The sequence below is a fragment of the Panthera tigris genome, chromosome C2 (genome assembly GCF_018350195.1).
Source record: "Panthera tigris isolate Pti1 chromosome C2, P.tigris_Pti1_mat1.1, whole genome shotgun sequence".
Classification (NCBI taxonomy): Eukaryota; Metazoa; Chordata; class Mammalia; order Carnivora; family Felidae; genus Panthera; species Panthera tigris.
This window is the reverse complement of record NC_056668.1, coordinates 81,753,238-81,775,976: the sequence shown is the minus strand read 5'-3', so window position 1 is coordinate 81,775,976 and position 22,739 is coordinate 81,753,238. Positions and strand designations below refer to the sequence as shown.

The 22,739-nt window shown below is 36.7% G+C and overlaps 1 protein-coding gene across 6 annotated transcripts in view; it reads left to right on the top strand.

Moving 5' to 3' along the window:
- Nucleotides 1–22,739, top strand: part of VPS8 (VPS8 subunit of CORVET complex) — a 250,022-nt gene that overhangs the window by 12,850 nt on the left and 214,433 nt on the right. For 3 of the 6 annotated variants that reach the window (XM_007083608.2, XM_042956666.1, XM_042956660.1), the window contains exons 4-7: nt 5,403–5,533; nt 10,666–10,759; nt 14,561–14,593; nt 15,533–15,587. In XM_007083608.2, the coding sequence (XP_007083670.1) occupies nt 5,403–5,533; nt 10,666–10,759; nt 14,561–14,593; nt 15,533–15,587 (313 nt within the window). Of the gene's footprint in view, nt 1–5,402; nt 5,534–5,759; nt 5,921–5,992; nt 6,094–6,721; nt 6,753–10,665; nt 10,760–14,560; nt 14,594–15,532; nt 15,588–22,739 lie in introns of those variants that run through there. The other 3 variants (XM_042956662.1, XM_042956661.1, XM_042956663.1) reach the window with 3 other exon arrangements.

The following is a 22,739-nucleotide window of genomic DNA, read 5'->3' as shown; positions in this document are numbered from 1 at the left end:
AGATATGTTATAGTTTGGAAAGTTAGAGGTTATTGAGATATCCTAAATCTCAGAATTTAGGGTATGAAATAATGTTACTAGGCCTTGTCATCATTTGAAACTGTGCTACCTCTGAGGTTTTTAGTTGTGAAATTCCATTCTTTCACCATAGCCGCCTGCCCACCTCCCCACCTCCCCTCCTTTTTCTTCCATTAAACCTATTCTTTGGCCTAATCAGGACCAAGTCTCTTCATCCTTCCTAGTCTTCCAGTCTGGGAAATTCCTGCTTCACTTCATTACTACTGTGCAGCCAGAAATTTATTTTGAACTTTTTATTGAAGTGTAACATGCTTCACTTCATTACTACTGTGCAGCCAGAAATTTATTTTGAACTTTTTATTGAAGTGTAACATACATATAGAAAAAGTGCACAAATTGTAAGTGTATAGTTTGGTGAATTTTCACAAATTGAATGCCCTGTGCAGCTAGAATCCAGATGAAGAAATAAAACATCACTAACACCCCAGAACCTCTTCTTGTGCCCCTTGAGTACCTAAGCTGAGGATAATCACAGTTCTAACTTCTAGCATTGATCAGCTTGCCTGCTTTGAACTTCATATAAATGGAATTATACAGTATGTGCTTTTGTGTGTCTGATCTGTTTTCCTCCATATTTTATTAGATTCACTCATATTTTTGTATGTAATTATTCATTCCCATACATAAAACTCTTTATATTATGTGTATACCATTGTTCATTCTACTTTTGACGGGCATTTGTATAATATCTAATTTCTGGCTACTATGAAAAGTTGCTGTGAATATTCTTATTCATGTCTTTAGGTATGTTTATACACATATATATATACACACACATTTCTGTTGGTTATATACTTAGGAATAGAATTTCTAGGTCGTCAGATACGGGTATGTTCAGCTTTAGTAGATATTGCCGCAGGTGTTGTTTTTATGTTTATTTCTTTTTGAGAGAGAGAGAGAGAGAGAGAGAGAGAGAGAGAGAGAGAGAGAGAGAGAGAGAGCAAGTGGGGGAAGGGCAGAGAGAGAGACAGAGACAGAGGATCTGAAGTGGCCTCTGTGCTGACAGCAGCGAGCCCAATGTAGGCCTCTAACTCACGAACTGTGAGGTCATGACCGGAGCCGAATTCGGACACTCAGCCCACTGAGCTGAGTGCCCCGCCTTAGGTTTTTTTAGAGTGGTTGGAATAATACATACTTCCAGCAGCAGTATATGAGAGTGCTGAATACCATAGCCTCATCAACTTTTGAATTTTCTCTTTTTCACTGTATCCATGTACAGTGGTATCACATCATTGTTTTAATCTGAATTTCTCTCTTTGAAGACTGATGAAATTGGGTATTTTGACATAGGTTTTGGGCTTTTGGATATCTCTTTTGTGAATTGCCTTTTCATGTCTTTTGCTCACTTTTTTTTTTTTTAAGCTTACAGGAGTTCTTTTTAAAAATTTTTTTAGGGGCGCCTGGGTGGCTCAGTCGGTTAAGTGGCCGACTTCGGCTCAGGTCATGATCTCACAGTCCGTGAGTTCAAGCCCCGCATCGGGCTCTGTGCTGACAGCTCAGAGCCTGGAGCCTGTTTCAGATTCTGTGTCTCCCTCTCTCTGACCCTCCCCTGTTCATGCTCTGTCTCTCCCTGTCTCAAAAATAAATAAAACGTTAAAAAAAAAAAATTTTTTTTAAAGTTTGTTTATGTTGAGAGAGACAGAGGCAGCATGAGCAGGGGAGGGGAAGAGAGCGAAGGAAAGAGAGAGAATCCCAAGCAGGCTCTACCCTGCCAGTGCAGAGCCTGATGTGGGGCTCGAACTCATGAAACCGTAAACTCATGATCTGAGCTGAAACCAAGAGTCAGATGCTTAAACGACTGAGCCACCCAGGCACCCTGTAGGAGTTCTTTACATGTGATGTATATAGGCCCTTTATTAGGTATATGTATTACAAATATCTTCTTCCATTCTGTGGGTTACTTTTTCACTCTTTTAGTGGTTTCTTTTGATGAGCAGAAGTTCTTAATGTAGTTCAGCTTATTTTGGTTTTCTGTTATGGTTAGTGTTTTTGTGTGTCTTGTTTTGAGAAAATTTTGAAAATTCTGAGGTCATGATGATACTATCTTGTTTTAATATCTTTATTGTTCTGCCTTTTAAACTTTGGTCTGTGATTCATCTGGAATTTTTTGTGTGTGATGGTGTGAGGTATGAGCCAGCACCATTTACTGAAAAAAAATATTCTTTTCTGTGGTGTCACTTTTGTTTTAAATCGGGTGATCATTTTTGTGTGGGTCTGATTCCATTGGTCTTTCTATACTCGCCCTAATACCACATTCTAATGTTTGTTATGATAGGTCTTGATAACTAGTAGTTTCAGATCTTTGGTGTTGTTCTTCAAGGTTGCCTTGCTTATTCTTGGTCTTCTGCATCATGTAAATTTTAGAATCACTTTATTAGTTTACACATACAGACACACAGACACACAATGAAATTTGAAAGGATTATGTAGATTTTATGCATCAGTGTGGGAAAATTAATATCTCTGCTGTGTAGTAGTAGTTTTAAATTCAGCCTTATTGATAAGCTCAGTTCTCTTCTTTCATTTTTTCTTTCATGTATTTTGTAAGTCCTCAACCCTGGCTTCATTTAATGGATCTGTTTGCTTTAATTACATCCTCAGGGTGCTTAAGAAAATCAGGTAAGATTCTGATTAGCCCTCTTGCTTCTTGGTGCTGCAGTTCTAATTTTTGAGTTCTTTCCTTTCCTTTCCTAAGGCAGTTGTCCCACCTCTGTCAGGCTCTCAAGAGACCGTCTCTCCTTGTGGTTCTAATCTTGTTTTTAGCAGGTGTGCGTGCATGTGTGTAGATATATGAAAAGCAGTTGGCAATGTGGGCCTGAACCTCAAGAGAAATGTTGATACTGAAGATGCAGATTTTGGAGTCATTAGCATGACATAGTACTTCAAGCTATAAGTAGGGATTAGCTTGCTCATATAGAAAGTGTGCGAAGTAGGAAGAGAGCTAAGAATATAATCCCAGGGAATAGCATGATTTAAAGGTTTGGCTGATCAGAAAATAGAGAACATGACGGGTAGAAGAGGCCTCGTAAGTTGGGAGGAGTAGCAGAAAAGGGATGCACTGGAAGCCAAGGGAAGAGAAAGTTCCAAGAAGTAGGGAGGGAATGGTTGTAGTGTTAAATGATGCCAAGGGGACAAGGGCACGTTACCTGAAAATAGGCCTGTGAATTTGGCTGGTAACTTCAGCAAAGGTAGTAGTGGCTAGCAATGGTGGAGAAAGTGGAGATAATGAGTTTTAATGGAAGTGGTAAGGCAGAACGTAGTCCAGCTGAAAGAGGAGTATGATCAGAACATTTTTCTTTAATGTCTGTTGTTCAGAATCAACCTGTTCAAAGCTGAACTCCTCATTCTGCTTTATCTGCTATTCTGCTTTTTATCTCAGAAGTATTACCTTTTGCCTAGTTGTTCAAGCTAGAAACCTTGGAATCCTCTTTGATTTCCCCCTGATGTCCCCACCTCCCATCCCCTGCCATTAAATAGTAGTGGGGGGGGGGGCACCTGGGTGGCTCAGTCCGTTAAGCGTCCAACTTTGGCTCAGGTCATGATCTCACGGTTCATGAGTTCAAGCCCTGCATTGGGCTCTGTGCTGACAGCTCAGAGCCTGGAGCCTGTTTCAGATTCTGCGTCTCCCCCTCTCTCTGACCCTCCTCTGCTTGTGTACTCTCTCAAAAATAAACGTTAAAAAAAAAAAAATGGTAGCCAGGGACTTTGGGTTTTCTCAGTAATGTCTCTTTCATTATTCCTTCTCTTGACCTCTTCTGATGAGTTCTTAAGCTCCACTCCCTGCCTTTAAAAAAATTTTTTTTAATGTTTATTATTTATTTTTGAGAGATAAACAGAGTACGAGTGGGGCAGAGGCAGAGAGAGAGGGAGCCACAGAATCTGAAACAGGCTCCAGGCTCTGAGCTGTCAGCCCAGAGCCCAACGTGGGGCTCGAACTGACCAGCCATGAGATCATGACCTGAGCTGAAGTTGGATGCTTAATGGACTGAGCCACCCAGGCGCCCTCCTCTTTCTTTTCCCTTGACACTGCAATAGCTTTGTTACTGGTTCCTTTTAAATTATTTTTTATTTTTGAGAGAGAGAGAAAGAGTGCGTGCGTGTGCGTGGGGGTGGGGGAGGGGCAGAGAGAGAGGGAGGTACTGAATCTGAAGCAGGCTCCAGGTACTGAACTGTCAGCACAGAGCCCGATGTGGGGCTCGAACCCACAAGACACGAGATTATGACCTCAGCTGAAGTCAGATGTTTAACCAACTGAGCCACCCGGGTGCCCCTACCTTGTTACAGGTTCTTAATAGTTTCTTTGTCTCAGTTTCCCTGACTACACTCATCCATCTTCCTGCTGCCCCATTTATCTTTATAAAACGTTGGTCCCATCATGTGTGCCTACTTCTTAAAACATCTCGGTTTCCTTCCTATTGTCTACTATATACAGTACACTAATTCAGTAGATGAATGAGTAGTAAGTATATGCCAGACATTGTACTGGGCAGTAGGGATATAGTGGTAGACAAGGAGGACATAGGCCCTGCTGTCACTTGGCTCATGGAATATAAAGCTTTTTATAATTTGGTCCTAGCTTATCTTTCTAGGATCACTCTAACTCCTCATAATATTCCAGTCATTTGGGACTTCTTCCTTTTCTAGGAGTAAAATTCACCTTATGAAATCACTGTGTTTGCAGATGCTCTTTCTTTTTTTTTTCACACTGTTTTATTTTTATTTTATTTTATTTTTTTGTTTTTTGTTTTGTTTTTTTTTTAATATGAAATTTATTGTCAAATTGGTTTCCATACAACACCCCGTGCTCATCCCAACAGGTGCCCTCCTCAATGCCCATCACTTACTTTCCCCTCCCTCTCACCCCTCCATCAACCCTCAGTTTATTCTCAGTTTTTAAGAGTCCCTTATGGTTTTCCTAACCCAGAATGCTTTTCTTTTGTTTGTCCTATTTCTCATGGTATACTATTTGTAGTCAGGTAGTATTTGTTTTCTTCTAATTAGCTACTGGCTGTTAGTTAACTAGTAAAGCTTATTTACGGGTTTGAATTTTAAGAAGTGTTTAGCTGCTAACAATAATTTGCATAACTGCTTCTGCTGCTTCCTGCTACAAGGAAGAAATTTTTGGAGCGAACTCTTTGTAGAGACAGATATCTATCTAGATTTGGAAATTAATTTTCTATGCTTCTCTAGTCAATAACAATGCTTGGAAAAGAGGTGAAAAGCAGAAATAAGCATGTGAGCATTTTAGAGAACACATTTATGCTTGTCTGACTTACAGGGTATTTGGAATTGTGAGTTTATTGATCCATATTCTTCCAATTTAGACTGATGATGAAGAGGAGTCTTTTGTTCTGGAGGACCCTACATTGTTAAACATTGATACTATTGATTCCCACTCCTATGATACTTCGTCTGTGGCAAGTTCAGATAGTGGTGACAGGACCAACTTAAAACGGTAGGTATTCATGTAAATCACACTGGCATATGGTTGAAATATTTGGTCATTTAAAATGTAAATCTCTCTTTGGTGTGGTATGGTCTGCCGAAGCCTTTGCATAGGGAATGGAAGGCCCACTTGGGTGGAAATAATATGCTTAGTAGACCCTAAAGATTTTGGCACTACTGAGGGGAGAGAATAATGAAAAGGTGCATGCCATGACCACTGTCCTCTGCACCCCCAGCAGGAAGCCATAATAACAGCCAGGGACTTCCGGAAGCAGTAGAGCCTTCGGAGGAAGCATTGGTCAAACTCGGCACTGTGTCTGTGGTGGAAACATGGAGCTAGGTTCATTTCGTCACCCTGTGCTCTCTGCACTCCCCACCCCCTTCCTCCCACTCTCAGGTCAGCTCCAGCATTCCTTCATTCCTTTGGAATGGGTTCAGAGGAGAATCACAAAATGATTCAAGATTTGGGAAAAAGATTTCTAACCCTAAATAACTTCATTTTGGCTGCTTTTCACCTTCCAAATTCTTGGAGAGCACATGAAAAGGAAAGAGAAGTGGAGGAAGCATAATGTAAATACTTTATTGAATTCATGTGTAACTTTAATGTTGATAAAGTCATGTGTATTTTTCCTTTCTTAAATGTTGCCTGTATTAGTGTTGTCTTCTTTAGGTTGTCAACTCTTGTTGGATAGGGACCATTGCTGGATATATTTACCTGTCCATCACTATCTCCTACAAATAGATAAATGTTTTTTTTTTTTTTCCAGCTTTATTGAGATATAACTGATGTATAACATTGGTTAAATGTAACATATACAAGGTGATTCTTTGATATACTATGTATTGTGAAATGATTACCACAATAGGGTTAGTTAACACCTTTATTACCTCAGATAATTACCATTTCTGTTGTGGTAAGAACATTTAAGATCTACTCTTTTAGTAATTTTCAAGTATATAATACATTATTGTTAGATAATGCTGTTACATCATGCTGTACATTACATCCCCAGAACTTATCTTACAAGTACAAGGTTGTACCCTTTAACCAACATCTACACTTTTCCTTCACTCCCCAGCCCCTGATAGCTACTGTTCTATTCTGCCTCTATGAGGTAGGCTTTTTAAAATTCCACATGTAATTGAGATCATATAGTATTTGTCTTTCCCTGTATGGCTTATTTCATGTGGCATAAGGCCCTCGAAGTCCATCCATGTTGTTGCAAATGGTAGGGTTTCCTTTTTTTATCATGGCTGAATAATATGTGTGTGTGTGTGTGTGTGTGTGTGTGTGTGTGTGTGTGTGTGTGTCTCTGTCTGTCTGTCTGTCTCACTTCTTTATCCATTTGTTTGAAGGTGGACACTTAGATTATTTCCATATCTTGGCTATTGTGAATAATGGTGTAATGAACACAGCAGTGGAGATATCTTTTTGAGATAGTGATTTTTTTTTTTTTTTTTGATATATCCTCAGAAGTGGAATTTCTGGATCATATGGTAATTTTATGTTTAATTTTGGGGGTAACCCCTATATTGTTTTCCATAGTGGCTGCCACCAGTACACAAGGATTCTCTTTTCTCAAATCCTCACTAATACTTGTGATCTCTTGTCTTTTTGATAATAGCCATCCCCGTAGGCAGTATCTCATTGTGGTTTTGGCTTGTATTTCCCTGATGGTTAGTGATGCTGAACATTTTTCCATATGCTTTTTTGCCACCTGTGTGTCTTCTTCAGAAAAATGTCTGTTCGGATCCTCTGCCTGTGTTTAACTTCAGTTGTTTGGGTTTTTTTTGCTGTTGAGGTGTAAGAGTTCCGTATGTAGTAGTCTTCCTTTTCCACTGAGAATACATTCCAAGACTTCCAGTGGATGCTTAAAACTGCAGATAGTACTGAATCCTATATAAATTATGTTTCTTCCTGTATATACTGCAGATAGCACTGAATCCTATATAAACTATGTTTCTTTTTGTACATACCTATGATAAAGTTTAATTTATAAATTAGGCACAGTAAGAGATTATATATAATCAATCAATAATAAAATAGAACAGTTATAACAATATACTGTAATAAAAGTTATGTGAACATGGTCTCTTGAAATATTTTATTGTACTGTACTCCCTCTTCTTAACAATGACTTGAGATGATAAAATGCCTCTGTGATGAGATGAAGTGAGGTAAAGGATGAAGGCCTGACATCAGGTTAGGCTACTGTTGACCACCTGACAATACCTCAGAAGAAGGATTATCTGCTTCTAGACTGTGGTTGGCCACAAGTAACTGAAACCAGATAAAGGAGAACTACTGTATATTTTGGATATTAACCTTTTACAGATAAATGGTTTATAAATTCTTTCTTTCTTTCTTTCTTTCTTTCTTTCTTTCTTTCTTTTTTTTTTTTTTTTTAAGTTTTAAGCACTTTTTTTTTTAAGTGCTGTGAGCTCAGAGTCTGATGTGGGGCTGGATCCCACTAACTGTGAGATCATGACCTGAGCCAAAATCAAGAGTCAGATGCTCAGTAGACTGAACCACCCAGGGTGCCCTGGTTTACAAATATTTTCTATTCCATGGGTTTTTAAAATTTTGTTGATTTTCTTTTGCTGTGCCAAAGCTTTTTAGTTTGATACAGTCTCATTTATGTTTGCTTTTGTTGCCCCCCTTTTTTTTTCTTTTTTCTTTTTTGGTGTCATATACAGAAAACCCATTGCCCTCAAGACCAAGGTCAAGGAGCTTTTCCCCTATGCTTTCTTCTAGGAGTTTTATGGCTTAAGTCTTATATTTGGGTCTTTGATGCACTTAATTCATATAAAATTTGTGAGTGATATAAAATAGGGGTATAGTTCCTTTTGCATGTGATTACCCAGTTTTCCCAACACCATTTATTGGAGACTGTATTCTTTCCCCATTGAGTGTTTTTGGCTCCTTTGTCAAATATTAGTTGGCTGTATATATAACTGTTTATGTCCGGGCTCTCAGTTCTTTTCCATTGGTTTCTGTGTCAGTTTTTATGCAAGTACCATACTGTTTTGGTTTTGACTTTGTAATATAGTTTGAAATCAGGAAGTGTGATGCCTCCATCTTTGTTCTTCTTTCTCAAAATTGCTTTGGCTAATTGGGGTTAGTTGTGTTTCTAAATACTAACAATGAGATATCTGAAAAAGGAATAAAATAATTCAATTTATAGTATCATCGAAAACAAGAAAATACTTAGGAATAAGTTTAACCAAGGACATGAAAGAGCTATACACTGAAAATTATATATAAGACATTGGTGAAAGAAATTAAAGACACAAATAAATGGAAAAATATCCTGTGTTCATGGATTAATATTGTTAAGATGTCCATATTTCTCCAGACCATCTGTAGATTCAGTGCAATCCCTATCAAAATCCCAGTGGCACATTTCATAGAAATAGAACAAAATCTCAGTATTTGTATGGAACCATGATAATTTAAATGATTTTTTTAAGTTTATTTATTTTGAGAGAGTGCGTGCGTGCACGTGCATGTGTGCTTGTGAGTGGGGGAGGGGCAGAGAAAGAGGGAGACAGAATCCCAAGCAGGCTCTGCACTGTCAGCACTGAGCCCAGCATGGGGCTTGAACTCTTGTACTGTGAGATCATGACTTGAGTCAAAATCAAGAGTCAGACGCTTAACCAACTGTGCCACCTAGGCGGCCCTATGATATTTTTAAATGAATAAGTCACAGGAATAAAAGGCACAGGATAAGGAATGCAATCAGTGATACTCTAATAACAATGGAATGGGACAGCTGCTAGCTATACTTGTGAACATAACAATGTATAAAATTGTCAAATAACTAAGTTGTACATCTGAAACTAATGTAAATTGTCAACTATACTAAAAAAGAGTGTGTGTGTGTGTGTGTATATATATATATATGTATATATATATATACATATATATATATAGTCTTTATTTTTTGGTCTCATTTAATGTCAGAACTCTTTTGCGTAGCATTAGTCTGGACCCTGCTCACTATTTTGACCTAATCTCTAAGCACCCCCACTCCCATCCTGCTGGTCAGTGCCTTTTGGGTACTTACATTCCCTCCACACACAGCACACATTGACATCCTCATATTTCTGTTTGTGCTTTTTTGTTGCCTGCCAGACTCCTGGTTGTCTATCAAGGCTAGATCAGACATCTTTTTTTTCTATAGTTGTCCCTGATATCCCCCCAATAAATAGGATTAAACTCTTCTTTATTTCATTTCTATAGTGCTTTATCCATTGTTATTTTCTAACATTTTAAAAAAATTTTTAAAAATGCTTTATTTATTTTGAGACAGAGAGAGACAGAGCATGAGCAGGGGAGGGGCAGAGAGAGAGGGAGACACAGAATCCTAAACAGGCTCCAGGCTCTGAGCCGTCAGCACAGAGCCCAACGCGGGGCTCGAACTCATGACCCGTGAGATCATGACCTGAGCCGAAGTCGGACGCTCAACCGACTGAGCCACCCAGGCACCCCTCTAACATTTATCTTTTAAGAGTGAGTTACTTATTGGTCCCTCTAGCTATGCTGTGAGGTCCTTGAGAGTAGGAATCTTGCCTTTCTTATTTTTGTATGCCTGAAGCATACTTTTAGTCACATGATGGAGGTGCTCAGTGTTTGGTAAAGGATGAGATTATTTTTTGAATGCTGATGAGTTGGGTAAGTGAAAGGTACTATTAGTAGGAGCAGCAGAGAGGAGTGTGGAATTTGATGTGCTTGGTTGAAGAATGAGAGAGGGCAGTTACAGATAGAAAGGCCAGAAAGGTGGGCAAGGGTGGAAGGAAGGGAGAGGTAATGTAGACAAGTAGGGCAGGGCAGGCAACCTTCTGGTGAGGAGTAAAACCTCTTGCCATATTTTAGGTGGGGAAGGAACAGTTTGAATCAATGAAAAAGGAGTGATGGCTTTATTCACTTTCCTACTTGTGCTTCTCTGGGGTTCAAGGTGGGTTTAGTACAACATCTTAATTTAGGACTGTCAGGCTCTCAATACCTCTTTGCAAACAGAGCTACAAATTACATTCAGTGTTGTTTTCTGCTTTCCTTATTTTTATGTGTTTTTTGGTCTTTCAAAAAAGACTTTTTTTTTTTTTTTAAATATTCTTAAATGCTTCCCCCCCTTCTTTTAGGAAGAAGAAATTACCTGATTCTTTTTCACTCCATGGGTCAGTTATGCGACATTCACTTTTGAAGGGAATTTCTGCCCAGATAGTGTCTGCAGCTGTAAGTATTTTGTTCTCTTTCCCAGCTTTGTAACCTGCAATGGCATAATGAAGCAGGAATGAGCATAAAACAAAGCACAGCACTTCTCTTGGCCCGAGGCTTAAAAAAAAATAGAATCTGGCTTTCATGGGTTTTGTGTGATTGTTTTTGACTCATAAGACATGGCTATACATCTTGACATAGAAATTAGTGCAGCCATGAAATAAAGGTCTGCTCAGAGTCTCTGGTGTGCCTAAATGAAATATGGCAGCAAGCCTAAAAGGAACACTATCTGCCTTTTCTTTAAATTCCTTTTCAGTTTAGTTGCCATCTTGTGTATTTGGTTGAGTTAGAGTGCTCGTTTTGTTTTTTTTTTTTTTTTTTAGTCTTTTCATATGGAGAAATGATTGATCAGAATCTTTTACAACTGAGTGATTTTTTTTTTGTAATTCACAAAACTCTTTTCATGTACCTTATTTTATTTACTCTTACAACTTTGAAAGTAAGGAAAGCCATATCCTGTTTTACAAATGAGAAGAGAGACTCAGAAAGGTGATATATTAACTATTAACTTGTCTTACATCATTGAGTTTGGAGATAGCAGAATAATTACTCAAAATTGGGGTTTCTGGCTCCAACTGTAGTGCTGCTTTGTTGTGAAATGGGGGTGGTATTGGTGAATGTGGCCAGAGTATAATGGTTAGAACAGAGTATCTGCGGTCTTTTTTGAACATTTTTTTTTTAGAGCACTGATTTCATGCAAAAATATTTAATAGACCATCAAGACAATAGATGATGATTCTGGTAGGCTTTATCAAATTTTTCTTTGACCTCAGAGCCTATAATTTTATGTAGTCTTTCAATTTTAGTTTTCTGAATTCATTGTATAGATCTTATGTATAATGATGATGATGATGATGATGATGGCGACCACGGTGACATATTCATGTCCCAGGAACTTTGACTTTTTTAATGTTTTTATGGAGTTTAATTGGTATTTTGCAAATTCAGTTTGGACAAAATTTTGATTTCCCAAAAGGGTAAGAGATTGATACAGGAGTAGCATCACAACATCATAACTGCATTGCAATTGTCATATTTATCAGAGAAAGCTCGTATAAAAACCAAACCAAACAAACAAACAAAAAAAGAAAAAATAAGAAAAAGTGTCCTCTGTGGGCAGTTGGTATACCCCGACCCAGCTTATATATCATGAAGTCAATTTAAATAGATAGTCAAGCAATGGAGGAAACCTGGGCAATTGTCCTTCCTCTTTTAGGTGGAGAGTAACTCATATTTGCTAGAATGGGAACCACCTGTTGAGGATTACATTTCCATGACGTTTTCTGAATTTAATCCTTATGTAGGTGATGAAATTCATTCCTTTCAAGATCAAGATGAACCAGAACAGTCATTTGACCCACCTGTGCAGTTTTAAAAATATTTTGAATAATGGAGACTGAACTAAAACTCAGACGCTGAACATTGATTAGATAAATCTGTTATTTAAAAGGGTTTCTTCTCCCTCTTGAAGAGGAGGGAAAAATTCTAATAAATCCCAGAGTGTTTGCATTCTGTTCTTATTTCATTGCTATGGCTGAGCTCCTTTGGTCTGTTAAAATGAAAACTGCTTTTCCTATGACAGTCTTCATACTCTGCCTTCCTAATTTTGGATTACCAGCTCAATTTAAATTGTATGCTTTTCTGTGATGTTCGGTGTGTTAACATGTAAAGCTAGTTTTATTTTTGGGCATCTCTCCTGAATAGTTGTTCAATGATGCCTTCAGCCATGTGGATAGTGGTGTTATTAGGGCTGCCTGGGGCCTTGCTCACAATGGCTTTGTCGTCCATACGCATAGAGAACAGTTAGGAGAGATGGAATTTTTGGAATTGTGAACTTCTGATTCACAAAGGAAAGTACTATGACAGATGACTGTATTTTAAATTTGTTTAGACTAATTTCAAAGGGTATTTATCACTTTTATGATTGCCTAAGGTAGTAGAGATGCCTTAGCACAGTGTTTTTTCCGAAATGCGTCCGTTGTGTAAGAATCTCCTGGTACTGACTGAAATGCAGATTCCTGAGCACCCAAACGTGCTTAATTGGAATCTTAGTAGTATAGCATAGGAATCTGCGTTTTAACAGTATAACAGGAATCTGTATCTTAGGTGATTTCAAGGTAGCCTGGCTTTTGAGAATCATTATCCTAAGATGTTGCCACACCAGTACTACAACTCTGTAATCTCTAGTGCTTCGCATATGTCTGTTTCTTTGGCTTAAAAAAATTTTTTTTTTAATTTATTTTGAGAGAGACAGAGCTAGTGGGGGAGTGACAGAGAATCTCAAGCAGGCTTGTGCTTGCTTTGGCAGCACATATACCAAGCAGGCTCTACGCCGTCAGCACAGAACTTGATGCAAGGCTCGAACCCAAGAACTGTGAGATCATGACCTGAGCCAAAACCAAGAATCGGACACTTAACTGACTGAGCCACGCAGGCACCCCTGGTTTTTTGGCTTTTAAAGGAAGCTGACTTCTCATTTCATTATTCAGTTTCCATTTTGAATATAGTATGCTTTTTATCTGCTCTTTCATTCTTTTTCCCTATCCAGGACACAAATCAATCATTCATCAGATATTTATTGTATGCATCTTAATTGTCAAGCATGTTAGGTGTACTTTACATACACATATCCATACAGAGTGGGGTATATCCTCCATCCAGAGCATTGAACATAGCAGCCTTGTGATTGTTCTTCCTCATACTCCCATGCACTAGAGTAAGTTTTTTGAGTTAGTTCCCAGGACACTCTGTAAAGTTGGATAAAATTGATTCTGCCTTCTGAGAGATTATAATAACTAATCGACCACATTGACAGGGACAGACATAGAAAAGATCTATAGAAATGATATAAAGAGCCAGGTCTGGGAATTGGGTACTCTGAGTTTGAGACATAGTTTTCTATCACTTCTTGAATAATCTTGGGCAAGTCACGTACACTTTTTAAAACTTCTGTTTTCTTAGTCTGGAAAATCAGAATAATACATGTTTTATCTATCTCTTGCAGATTGAGAGTCAATAGTGTAATACATGTACATGAAAGCTCTTTGCTACTATGGTGCTAATTATTGTAAGCTCTTACTATTTAAAGCTATAGAAGCATTAAATAGATAACTGGACATTTATATGATACTTTACATATAATTTGTACCTCAGGACAAATTATTGAGGTACATAGGGCATTATTTGCTATTTCCTTTAACAGATGAGGAGGCTAATACCCAGAAGTTTAGGTGACTTTCCCTAGGTCATAGAGTTACTGGTATGGAGCTGGGACCAGCACTTAATTTTTAATTTTCTGATGCTTGCTTGAACTGACTGAATACACCCAGCTTGGGTTTTATTGAAGGATTATTAGATAATTTGCTGGATAGGAAGCTTAGAGAAAGAATATCTGTAGCATGTTTCCCTTTTTTAAAATCCTTATGTACTCCTGTCATTGTAACCTATACTACTTAGAGTATATCCATGTTATTGAAAATAGGACTTCTTTCCTCTCTCTCTTCTTACGTTTTCATTTATAATCATGCCTTTCTTAAAGCATTTGTTACCATTAGTAAAATAAAATGATCTGCTTTCATGCTCTTTATATTTTCTTGGTCTGTACAACTTTCGTGGTTTCTCTTAGTTGGGGGCAAAAATGAGGATCCCATCTCTTATCTGAATTGATTTGGATTAAAGTTTATGTAAAGAGAGGGGCTTATATCATTTTCTGTTTAAAAATGAGAGTATGTTTTCAAATACTTTTTTAATTTCACTTAGGACAAAGTTGATGCTGGCTTGCCTACAGCAATTGTAAGTACACTTTAAATAATCCTTTAAAGGTAAGCATTCTATTTCATTGGGTTTTCTTAGATTTATTCTTCTAATGTTCAGAGTTATTGCATAAATTATTATGATAATAAATTCATAAGTCATTTACTGCCAGTAATCAGGTTTAACATTTTTCCATATTGAATGTTCTCTTTCTAGTGTATTGTTATTCTTCCATATAATGGAATAATGGTTAGCCTTTTCCAGGTTTATTTATATGTGGTCCTCCCATGCCCAAGTAAATTTGCTCCCTCTGTGATTTGGCCTCCCTTTGGTTACAAGGGAGTGGAACACAGCATTTGGTGAAATCACTTTGTGGTAAATAGTACATTTAATAGTTCTGAACTCCATTGCCAGGCCTGCCAAATAGTAAATCTGTGGTGCGATTATAGAGAACAGGGGATATTGAAAGCACACTAGTGCCCTCTTTTCTTGAATACTTCCAGCTGCCTCCTGTAGCTTTCTTATTAGTTAGTTAATCGGTGAGGAAGTGGGCTGAAATTTGAATATTTCTGGTGCCTTTTAGCTCCTGTGAATAAACTGAAGGGCTTTATCAACCCCTTTCCCACACCTCATAGCTGGCTCTTGGTTGGGTAGCATAAGTGCCTCCTACTTTGTCTGGACCTCTGAGTTTTTTTTTTTTTAAATTGCTTTAGAATAGAAGTGGTGTGTTTTTGCCTATAATGTTGAACATATGATATTTTGATATTGTTACCCTTAGAGTAAATTTAGAGGGATTCCCAGAAATAAAAGGTCCTGAGTTTCATTTCCCCTTTTGCCTCCTAGATGAAATTCTCCTTATTTATAATAGTTGGTATGTCATCTGGTGCCTAGAGGAAAGAAAACCAACAAATTCAACTCGCATTGTTTCAAGATCCTCGATGTAATATCTCAAAACGTAATCTTCCCTTTTGTTCCCAGGCAGTGTCCAGTCTGATAGCAGTGGGTACATCTCATGGATTGGCTTTAATATTTGGTAAATTTTCTAAGTACTTTCTTTACTGTGAATGTTAAGTATCCTTTTATATTTTATATCTTTTAATAACAGTTTAATTGTAAACTTTATATTCTTGTAAGAAAAACAAAAACAAAAACAGGAAGACTTGAAAAGTAGCAGTCAGTAGTTTTATAGTTAAAATTACTTGACCCAAGTTCATTTTGTTGCTCACTGCAAGTTGATTTTCTTCTTTAAGAATTTATAAGTTATCATATCATATCTTTTGATTCTACAGACCTAGACAGAAAGAATATAAAGTTGAAAGGGACCTTGGGTTGTCATCTTGTCTGCCTCAGTTTGTGGTGGTGATGATTTTTGATTCTAAATCATATCCTAGCAGATCTTCAGGAAAAGAGATTCACAGGCTTTCCTAGTAACTCAAACTGACAATAAGTTCTTTTTCATTTACATTGTAAATTCCTCTAAATTGAAAATTTTCTAGCCCATAATCACATGTGTTTGTTGGTTGAGAATATAACATTCATTCGTTTCTATGTTAGATGATAGTCTTAAGTATTTTCTCTTTCTTTTTCTACCTGAGATGAAATAACCCTAGTTTCATTACTCCTTGCTTTTGAATTTAGTACAATGAGCAGTACATTTTCTTCTGTTTTTTGTTTTTTTTTTTAATTTAAAAACTGTTAGATAATATTTGTCTGGCAGTTTTAATTGTTCTCTTCTGAATCTTAAGTCTTTTGCATCTCTCCTAAATGGAATTCCCAATAACACTATTTTATTAAGGAATCTACAGGATTTGTAGAAGGATCACCTGGGAATACTTTAATAACAGTACTACAATTTGATCTCTGTGGGGCTTACATCATTATTTACCGTATGAATGAAAAACTGGTTATTTTCCCTTGTTTTTGAGCAATTTTTGAATTCCTACTTGTAAATATTGAATTCCTATTCATAACAATTTGAATTCCTGTTTACAAATAATCTAAATTATGCGATTTTTTCAAAGGTGATTGATTTAAATAGAGCTTTATTGTTTGGAGGTAGGAAGAATGGACACAAAAATATAATTCTTTTGAGAGTACTTTAGAATTGATTCTTTCAATAATTTTTTTCTTATTTTGTAATCCGTGTTTATAGTAGAAAATTGAGATGAGCAAAAGATTAAAGATACAAAATAGCAGATTCCAGCATCCTGGAATAATCCCTGACATTTCTATATGGCTCTTTAATCTTTTATTTTGTACGTGTGTGTATATGTACACATCTAAAATGGAATCGTGAATTTGTAACCTGCTTTTTGTTATAATGAACATCTTTCCATGTAATTATATATTCATCTGTAACATCATCTCTAATGGCTACACAGTATTCTTTTAAATGGATTCACCACAATTTACTTAACCATTTCCTACTATAGGTTGTTTCTAAACAAACAGTATAGCAATGAACATCTTTGTAACTGCATTTTTGTCCACCTGATTACTTCTTTAGGACAAATTCTTAAAAGTAGAATTACTTAAGGTCAGAACATTTTTTTTTTCCAGGTTTTATACATTTAATGAATGAATGAATGAATGAATGAATGAATGAATGAATTAGGGTATGAACATTTTAAACACTTGTGATATAACCTGATTGCTTCTAGGAAGTTTTAGCCACCTGCTGTCCTGTCAGGTGTAAGAATGCTTATTTTCCTTTGGGAGCAGAATTGGTGTTAGATCAAAAGAATTTGGGGAAAGGATCTTACTTTTTAGGTCAGTCCTCTTTTACATTATGAGGTGGGTGAGAACCAGAGAGGTTAAGAGATTTGCACAGAGCCAAGTTCAGAATTAAGAAACACTGAATCCTACATCAGTGCATTCTCACCATTCTCAGCAAGTCTGTCCTGAGAGAAAAGGAGGCAAATTCCAAGATATATGAAGAAAAGAATAGAAGAACTAAGATGAATGAGGATTGAGTATAATGTGTATGTTTGTCTGTCAGCAGAATGCAAGTTGATTTTTTTGTTCTTGCTTACTAATGCTCACTTTTCCTCAACTCTGTCTGCTTTGACATCCCTTCTTTACCACAAAGTTATAGGAATATGTGTCTGTTTATAAGCAAACCCATGTAAAGCTACTGCGACAAATGAATACTTTAAAAACCAACAGAAGAGTATGTGATGTCTTTGGCTACTGTCTCCTTAATTTCCTTGGGCCTGCTTCTTAATTTTTTTAGGTTTCAACAGCTTTCTTTCTTTTTTAAAAAAATTTTTAATGTTTATTTATTTTTGAGAGAGAGAGAGAGTCAGAACTCTAGCAGGGGAGGGTCAGAGAGAAAGGGAGACACAGAATCCGAAGCAGGCTCCAGGCTCTGAGCTGTCAGCACAGAGCCCGACACGGGGCTGGAACTCGGGAACCATGAGATCATGACCTGAGCTGAAGTCGGACACTTAACTGACTGAGCCACCCAGGCGCCCCTCAACAGCTTTCTTGTAGATATGATGAAACAGTAATCTTTCTCTACAGTCTCATGCAAGAGAAAGTATGCCAAAGTGAATATTTCGAGAAAGAATGATAATATTCTGGTTATGCTTTGGGGTTTTAAGCATGCAGTTATTAACTTTTTGTCATTATTTTTGTAGAATCAAATTATTTGGACAGTGAGCTTTAACAAATGGATTGAAACTCATTTTAATGGCAGTAACAAATGTCAGAATAATGATACTATGAAGTGTCTAGATTAGAGGTCGGGTTAAATCTGGTCTTGTTTAAATATCTTTGGTGATTGTAGGAAAAATGTAGCAGAAGAATTATGTTTGTTTTAAGTAACATTAGTTTCTTTTTGGACTAGAGGTGGGTCATTAAAATAGTGATAATTATAAGCTTCTTAGAGGTGATGTATGTTGCCTATTCTTACGGACTGTAGGTATATGATATTTATTATATCTTGGTTCTTATCTATTATACAGGATCTCAAAAATTCAAATCTTTGTAAAGATGTGTCTCTATTCCAGGGCTCTTAGTTTCCTATTTTGGGGGATTGTTAGTATACTTTCATAGATTATCTTTTTGAAGTTGTTTTTATTTCTACCAAACTTACTGGACTTGGATTTACTTATTGTACTATAATTTGAATATTGTGCATTTTCTCTTTGCCATAACCAATATCTGAATGTAATCGTAAATCAGTTAATCACATTTAGTATCATTCCCAGAAATAACTAAAGGTTGTCACTTATACTTTTGAAATTTTACCTGTCTTTTCTCTGAACTTTTGACTGATTTCTTGCTTTTCTCTTTCTTTTGATCTTTTCTCCATGGATTCAAAGGAAAAGGTATAGTAATTTTGGTTTGCATGAGTTACTGTTTTTCTTTTGACCTTTTTAGTGTTGAAAGAGAATGCTGTCAGTTACAGTTGGTGCCCTTTTATGAACTGCTTACTAAAAAAAAATCCAGCTAACAAACTGGTTAAAGCAGGGATTTGTTAAAAATTATAAAGATATGTGTACCTTCAGTGTTTTATTTTAATTGAAAATATACAAATATTCATTTTCTCCTTAATCCTTTGATACAGTCCAAAGACTTTTCTTTGAGTTTGTATCTGCCAGTTGGAAGTCTGCGGCTCTTTTTTGGAATAACCTGCATCAGTAATGAGTCATATAAAATTTGCACTTTTACTTAAAAGAAAAAATGGTAAAAGCTTAGGCACCTGTGAATCAGTTGAGGAGTGCAAAATTACAGATTTTTACAAAACAACTCTTTAATCTTCTCCAGTTGTCCACATCTTATTACGGGACAGATTTTCAAAGAAACACCTTTACCAAGTTTTTTTGTGAGCATTAATTTACTTTTCATGGAAACAACTTTTTTTTTGGTCACTGTATTTCATCAGTTAACGTATTGTTTAATTAAGTTTTTAAAATCCAGTAACATTATGGTGGTATGAGCAGGTTTATAAATGAACACTGCTAACTTATTTGTAAGCGTCATCATTCTAGATGATAGCCAGTTAGCCATGGGATTTCTCTGTATCCTGGGCTTCTTTCTTTCAGTGAGCTTTCCAGAGGGGATGAGCACTCCCAATTCTGTGTGTTGGTTAGGTGGAGGACAGGTAAAGTGCTTCACCTGTTTTATGATCATTGATGAAACATATTTTCTAATACCTCTTCTCTTTTCTTTTGGTCTTAGAGAATATTTTAATATGCACAAAGGGTAAGAAAAGAGTAGTATTAAAGAATGGTGAATGCTGGCAATAAGAGAGCTCTATACACACAATTAAACTTGATTTCTTCTAGGATCTAGTTATTTCCTTCTTTGAAGGTCTTTGGGAACTAGTTAAAACAAATTAGGGATGGAGAAATAGAGGATGGGGTCAATTTTGGTATATGGAAAGAGCAGAAATTCTCTTGAAGTATGTTCAGATTTAGATTTTATGGCTATTACAGACTTTATACATTACTTGTGGCTTTTCTTTGCTATTTAGCACGTTACTCTTAAGCCCAGAATATGCTGAGGAGATCTGCCCTAAGCAAAGTATACTTTGAAAGATATACTAATAAACAGATATAATTCATTGCAGTGTTTGTGATAACTAGACTTCATGTTGTCTTAATTGGCAAGCTATTATCATTCACAATAATTCCTTGCATTTGTACCATTTGATAGTTTTCACATTTTTCACAGGCATTTTCTTATTTAAACTCTGTGCCAACTCTGTGAAGTTTATGGGAAAACCGATAGTCTCATTTCATATTTCTTGCCTGGAGTTATTTGCTTTATAAGGACCCACTCAAGTTTTTTTGAAAACTAAGTTGAGAATGCCAACCAAATGTGATTTTATTTGGCTCTGTAAATGAAATTAGATGTACTGCTAATTTAATGGTTTCTCCCAACAATAGGCAAAGCAGACTTCGAGAATAGGGAAAAATAGAATTTTTCCTTAAAAATTAAGGTGATCAAGAGCCCCCCTGGGGGAGTGCAATATGGAGAGCTCTGATTTTCATCTCTTACTTCTGTCCAGATCCTTCTGTTCTTTCCATATAACTTTAGAATTCAAGTGTTTGGAAGAGGTTTTATGTTTATTTTTACCAAATACCTTTTCCCAGAAGTGTCCAGAATAATCTGGGATAAAGAATGTTTAGTTACCTCAGTAGAAGAAACCTCTCCCGTGAGATTCTGGTTTCTACTTTACACAGAAATTCTCCCTTTTCTGAATTTCATCTAAATTGCTTGATAGGTTTATTACTTTGGTACCACAAATATAGAATGTATAAAGACAGCAATATGAACTAATAAATATCTTTGTGGAGTTAAAAACCAGGTTACATTTTATACACTATCTCCTCACTGCCATGCTTACCATATAAAGGAACATTATGAAGATAATGAATGCGTTGTAAAAATCAAGGGAAAAAGTTGAGAATGCTTTCATTAACACAGTCCTGTGGGATGTAAACTTCATACATACATACATTGATAATTTGGTCCCCTTTCTTAGCTGGTTTTTAGTACGCAGGATCCATAGTCAGGAAAGGAGAGTCCTGTTTGGGTTTTTTAATCTAGAAGTTTTTCTTTCCCTCTTTTTATTTCCTCTCTTAATGGTATGGTAATTCTTTATCGTTTTCTTTAATTTTATTCTTACTCTCCTTGAGTTATAAGAATACTTAAAATAGTCTAATGTGTGAACTTTGCTAAATCTGAAAGCAGTAGTATCTTTAAGTATTGGTGGATCAGAATGTGTACAGTTTGGATCTCAAAGCACAGAGGATCCCAGCAGGATGCTATTCAATCACTTTTCTGTACCTGGAAGGCAGGTAGCCCAGACTTAAGGGGCTTCTTTGTGAGGCTGATAAGGAATGTCTGTCTTTGTCTTCCTTTCATTCCGTCTGTTGCCTACATGCAGGACCCAAATAGGGTGTATATATATATATATATATAGAACACTGTTGCCCAACCATCCTGTCTGGACAGTTTGCAAAATAAGATACATGGATAATCCACTAACTGTAAAAGGCAGCCCTGACAAGATAAGATCATGGAAAACACTATTGTAGGCAGGCAGTTTCAGTAAAGTAAAATAAAATGAGGTGTCATGTTCAGAGTTGGGAAAACTGAATAAAGGACATTTTAATAATTTGCATCAAATTGGGAGAGGGAGGAAAAGAATTTAAGTAAAGAAAAAGTAAGGGGAAAAATCAGTAATTATAATAATTCTAGATGTGGGTAAAGATAATGACTTTTTAAGTACATAAGACCCTGTATATTTATGAATTTTATTCCTTTTTGAATATTCATCTTAGAAGGCTGAAATCTAAAATAATTTCAAGGGTGCCTGGATGGCTCAGTCGGAAGAGCATGCAGCTCTTCAGTTCTGAGTTCAAGCCCCATGTTGGGTGTAGAGATTACTTAAATAAAAACTTTCAAAACATAAAAAAATAAGATGGTTTCAGAAAACACTGAATATTTTCTGTGTGTCAGATATGATACATCCATTAATTGTGTCAGAGCTCCTTTGGTAGGTGAGGATTGCTATTTGCGCAGTTTATGAACACAGAAAACTGTATAGTATTCACTTTGGACAAGCAAAAGGTCTACATGGTATTACCACCTAGATCTGAGAATGAGTATCTTTAGGGTCTTTCTGGTAATTAGTTTTACCCTTACAGACAGAAGATTTGCAAATGTGGAAGCTATTCAGATGATTGTCAGGTGCCTCTTGAGTGCAAGGCACCAGGCTTGGTATTCTGGGAATGTTAATTCACTCATGATCTTAGCCCTTAGAGAGAACATAGTCTAATAGTGGAAGTAAGACATACTTACCTCTAGAGAGTAGCATGTAAGTAGTTAAGGGAGGCACAAGCAATTGCCAAATGAGGTCATAGAACTCCAGATTGTGCAAATATGGTGAGTTTTTCCCCCAAACAGTTAAAATTTGTAGATATGCCTTTTTTTTTTTTTTTTTTTTTGAGAGAATGAGCATGTGGGACCACAGGTGCGTGTGGGGAAGGGGGCAGAGGAAGAGGGAGAGAGAATCTTAAGCAGGTTCCACGCCAGTGTGGAGGCCCAGAGGGGGCTCGATCCCATGACCCTGGGATCAGACTTGAGCCGAAATCAAGAGTTGGACGCTTAACCAACAGAGCCACCCAGGCCCCCCTGTAGGTGTGACTTCGTAAATTTTTTATTTCATTGT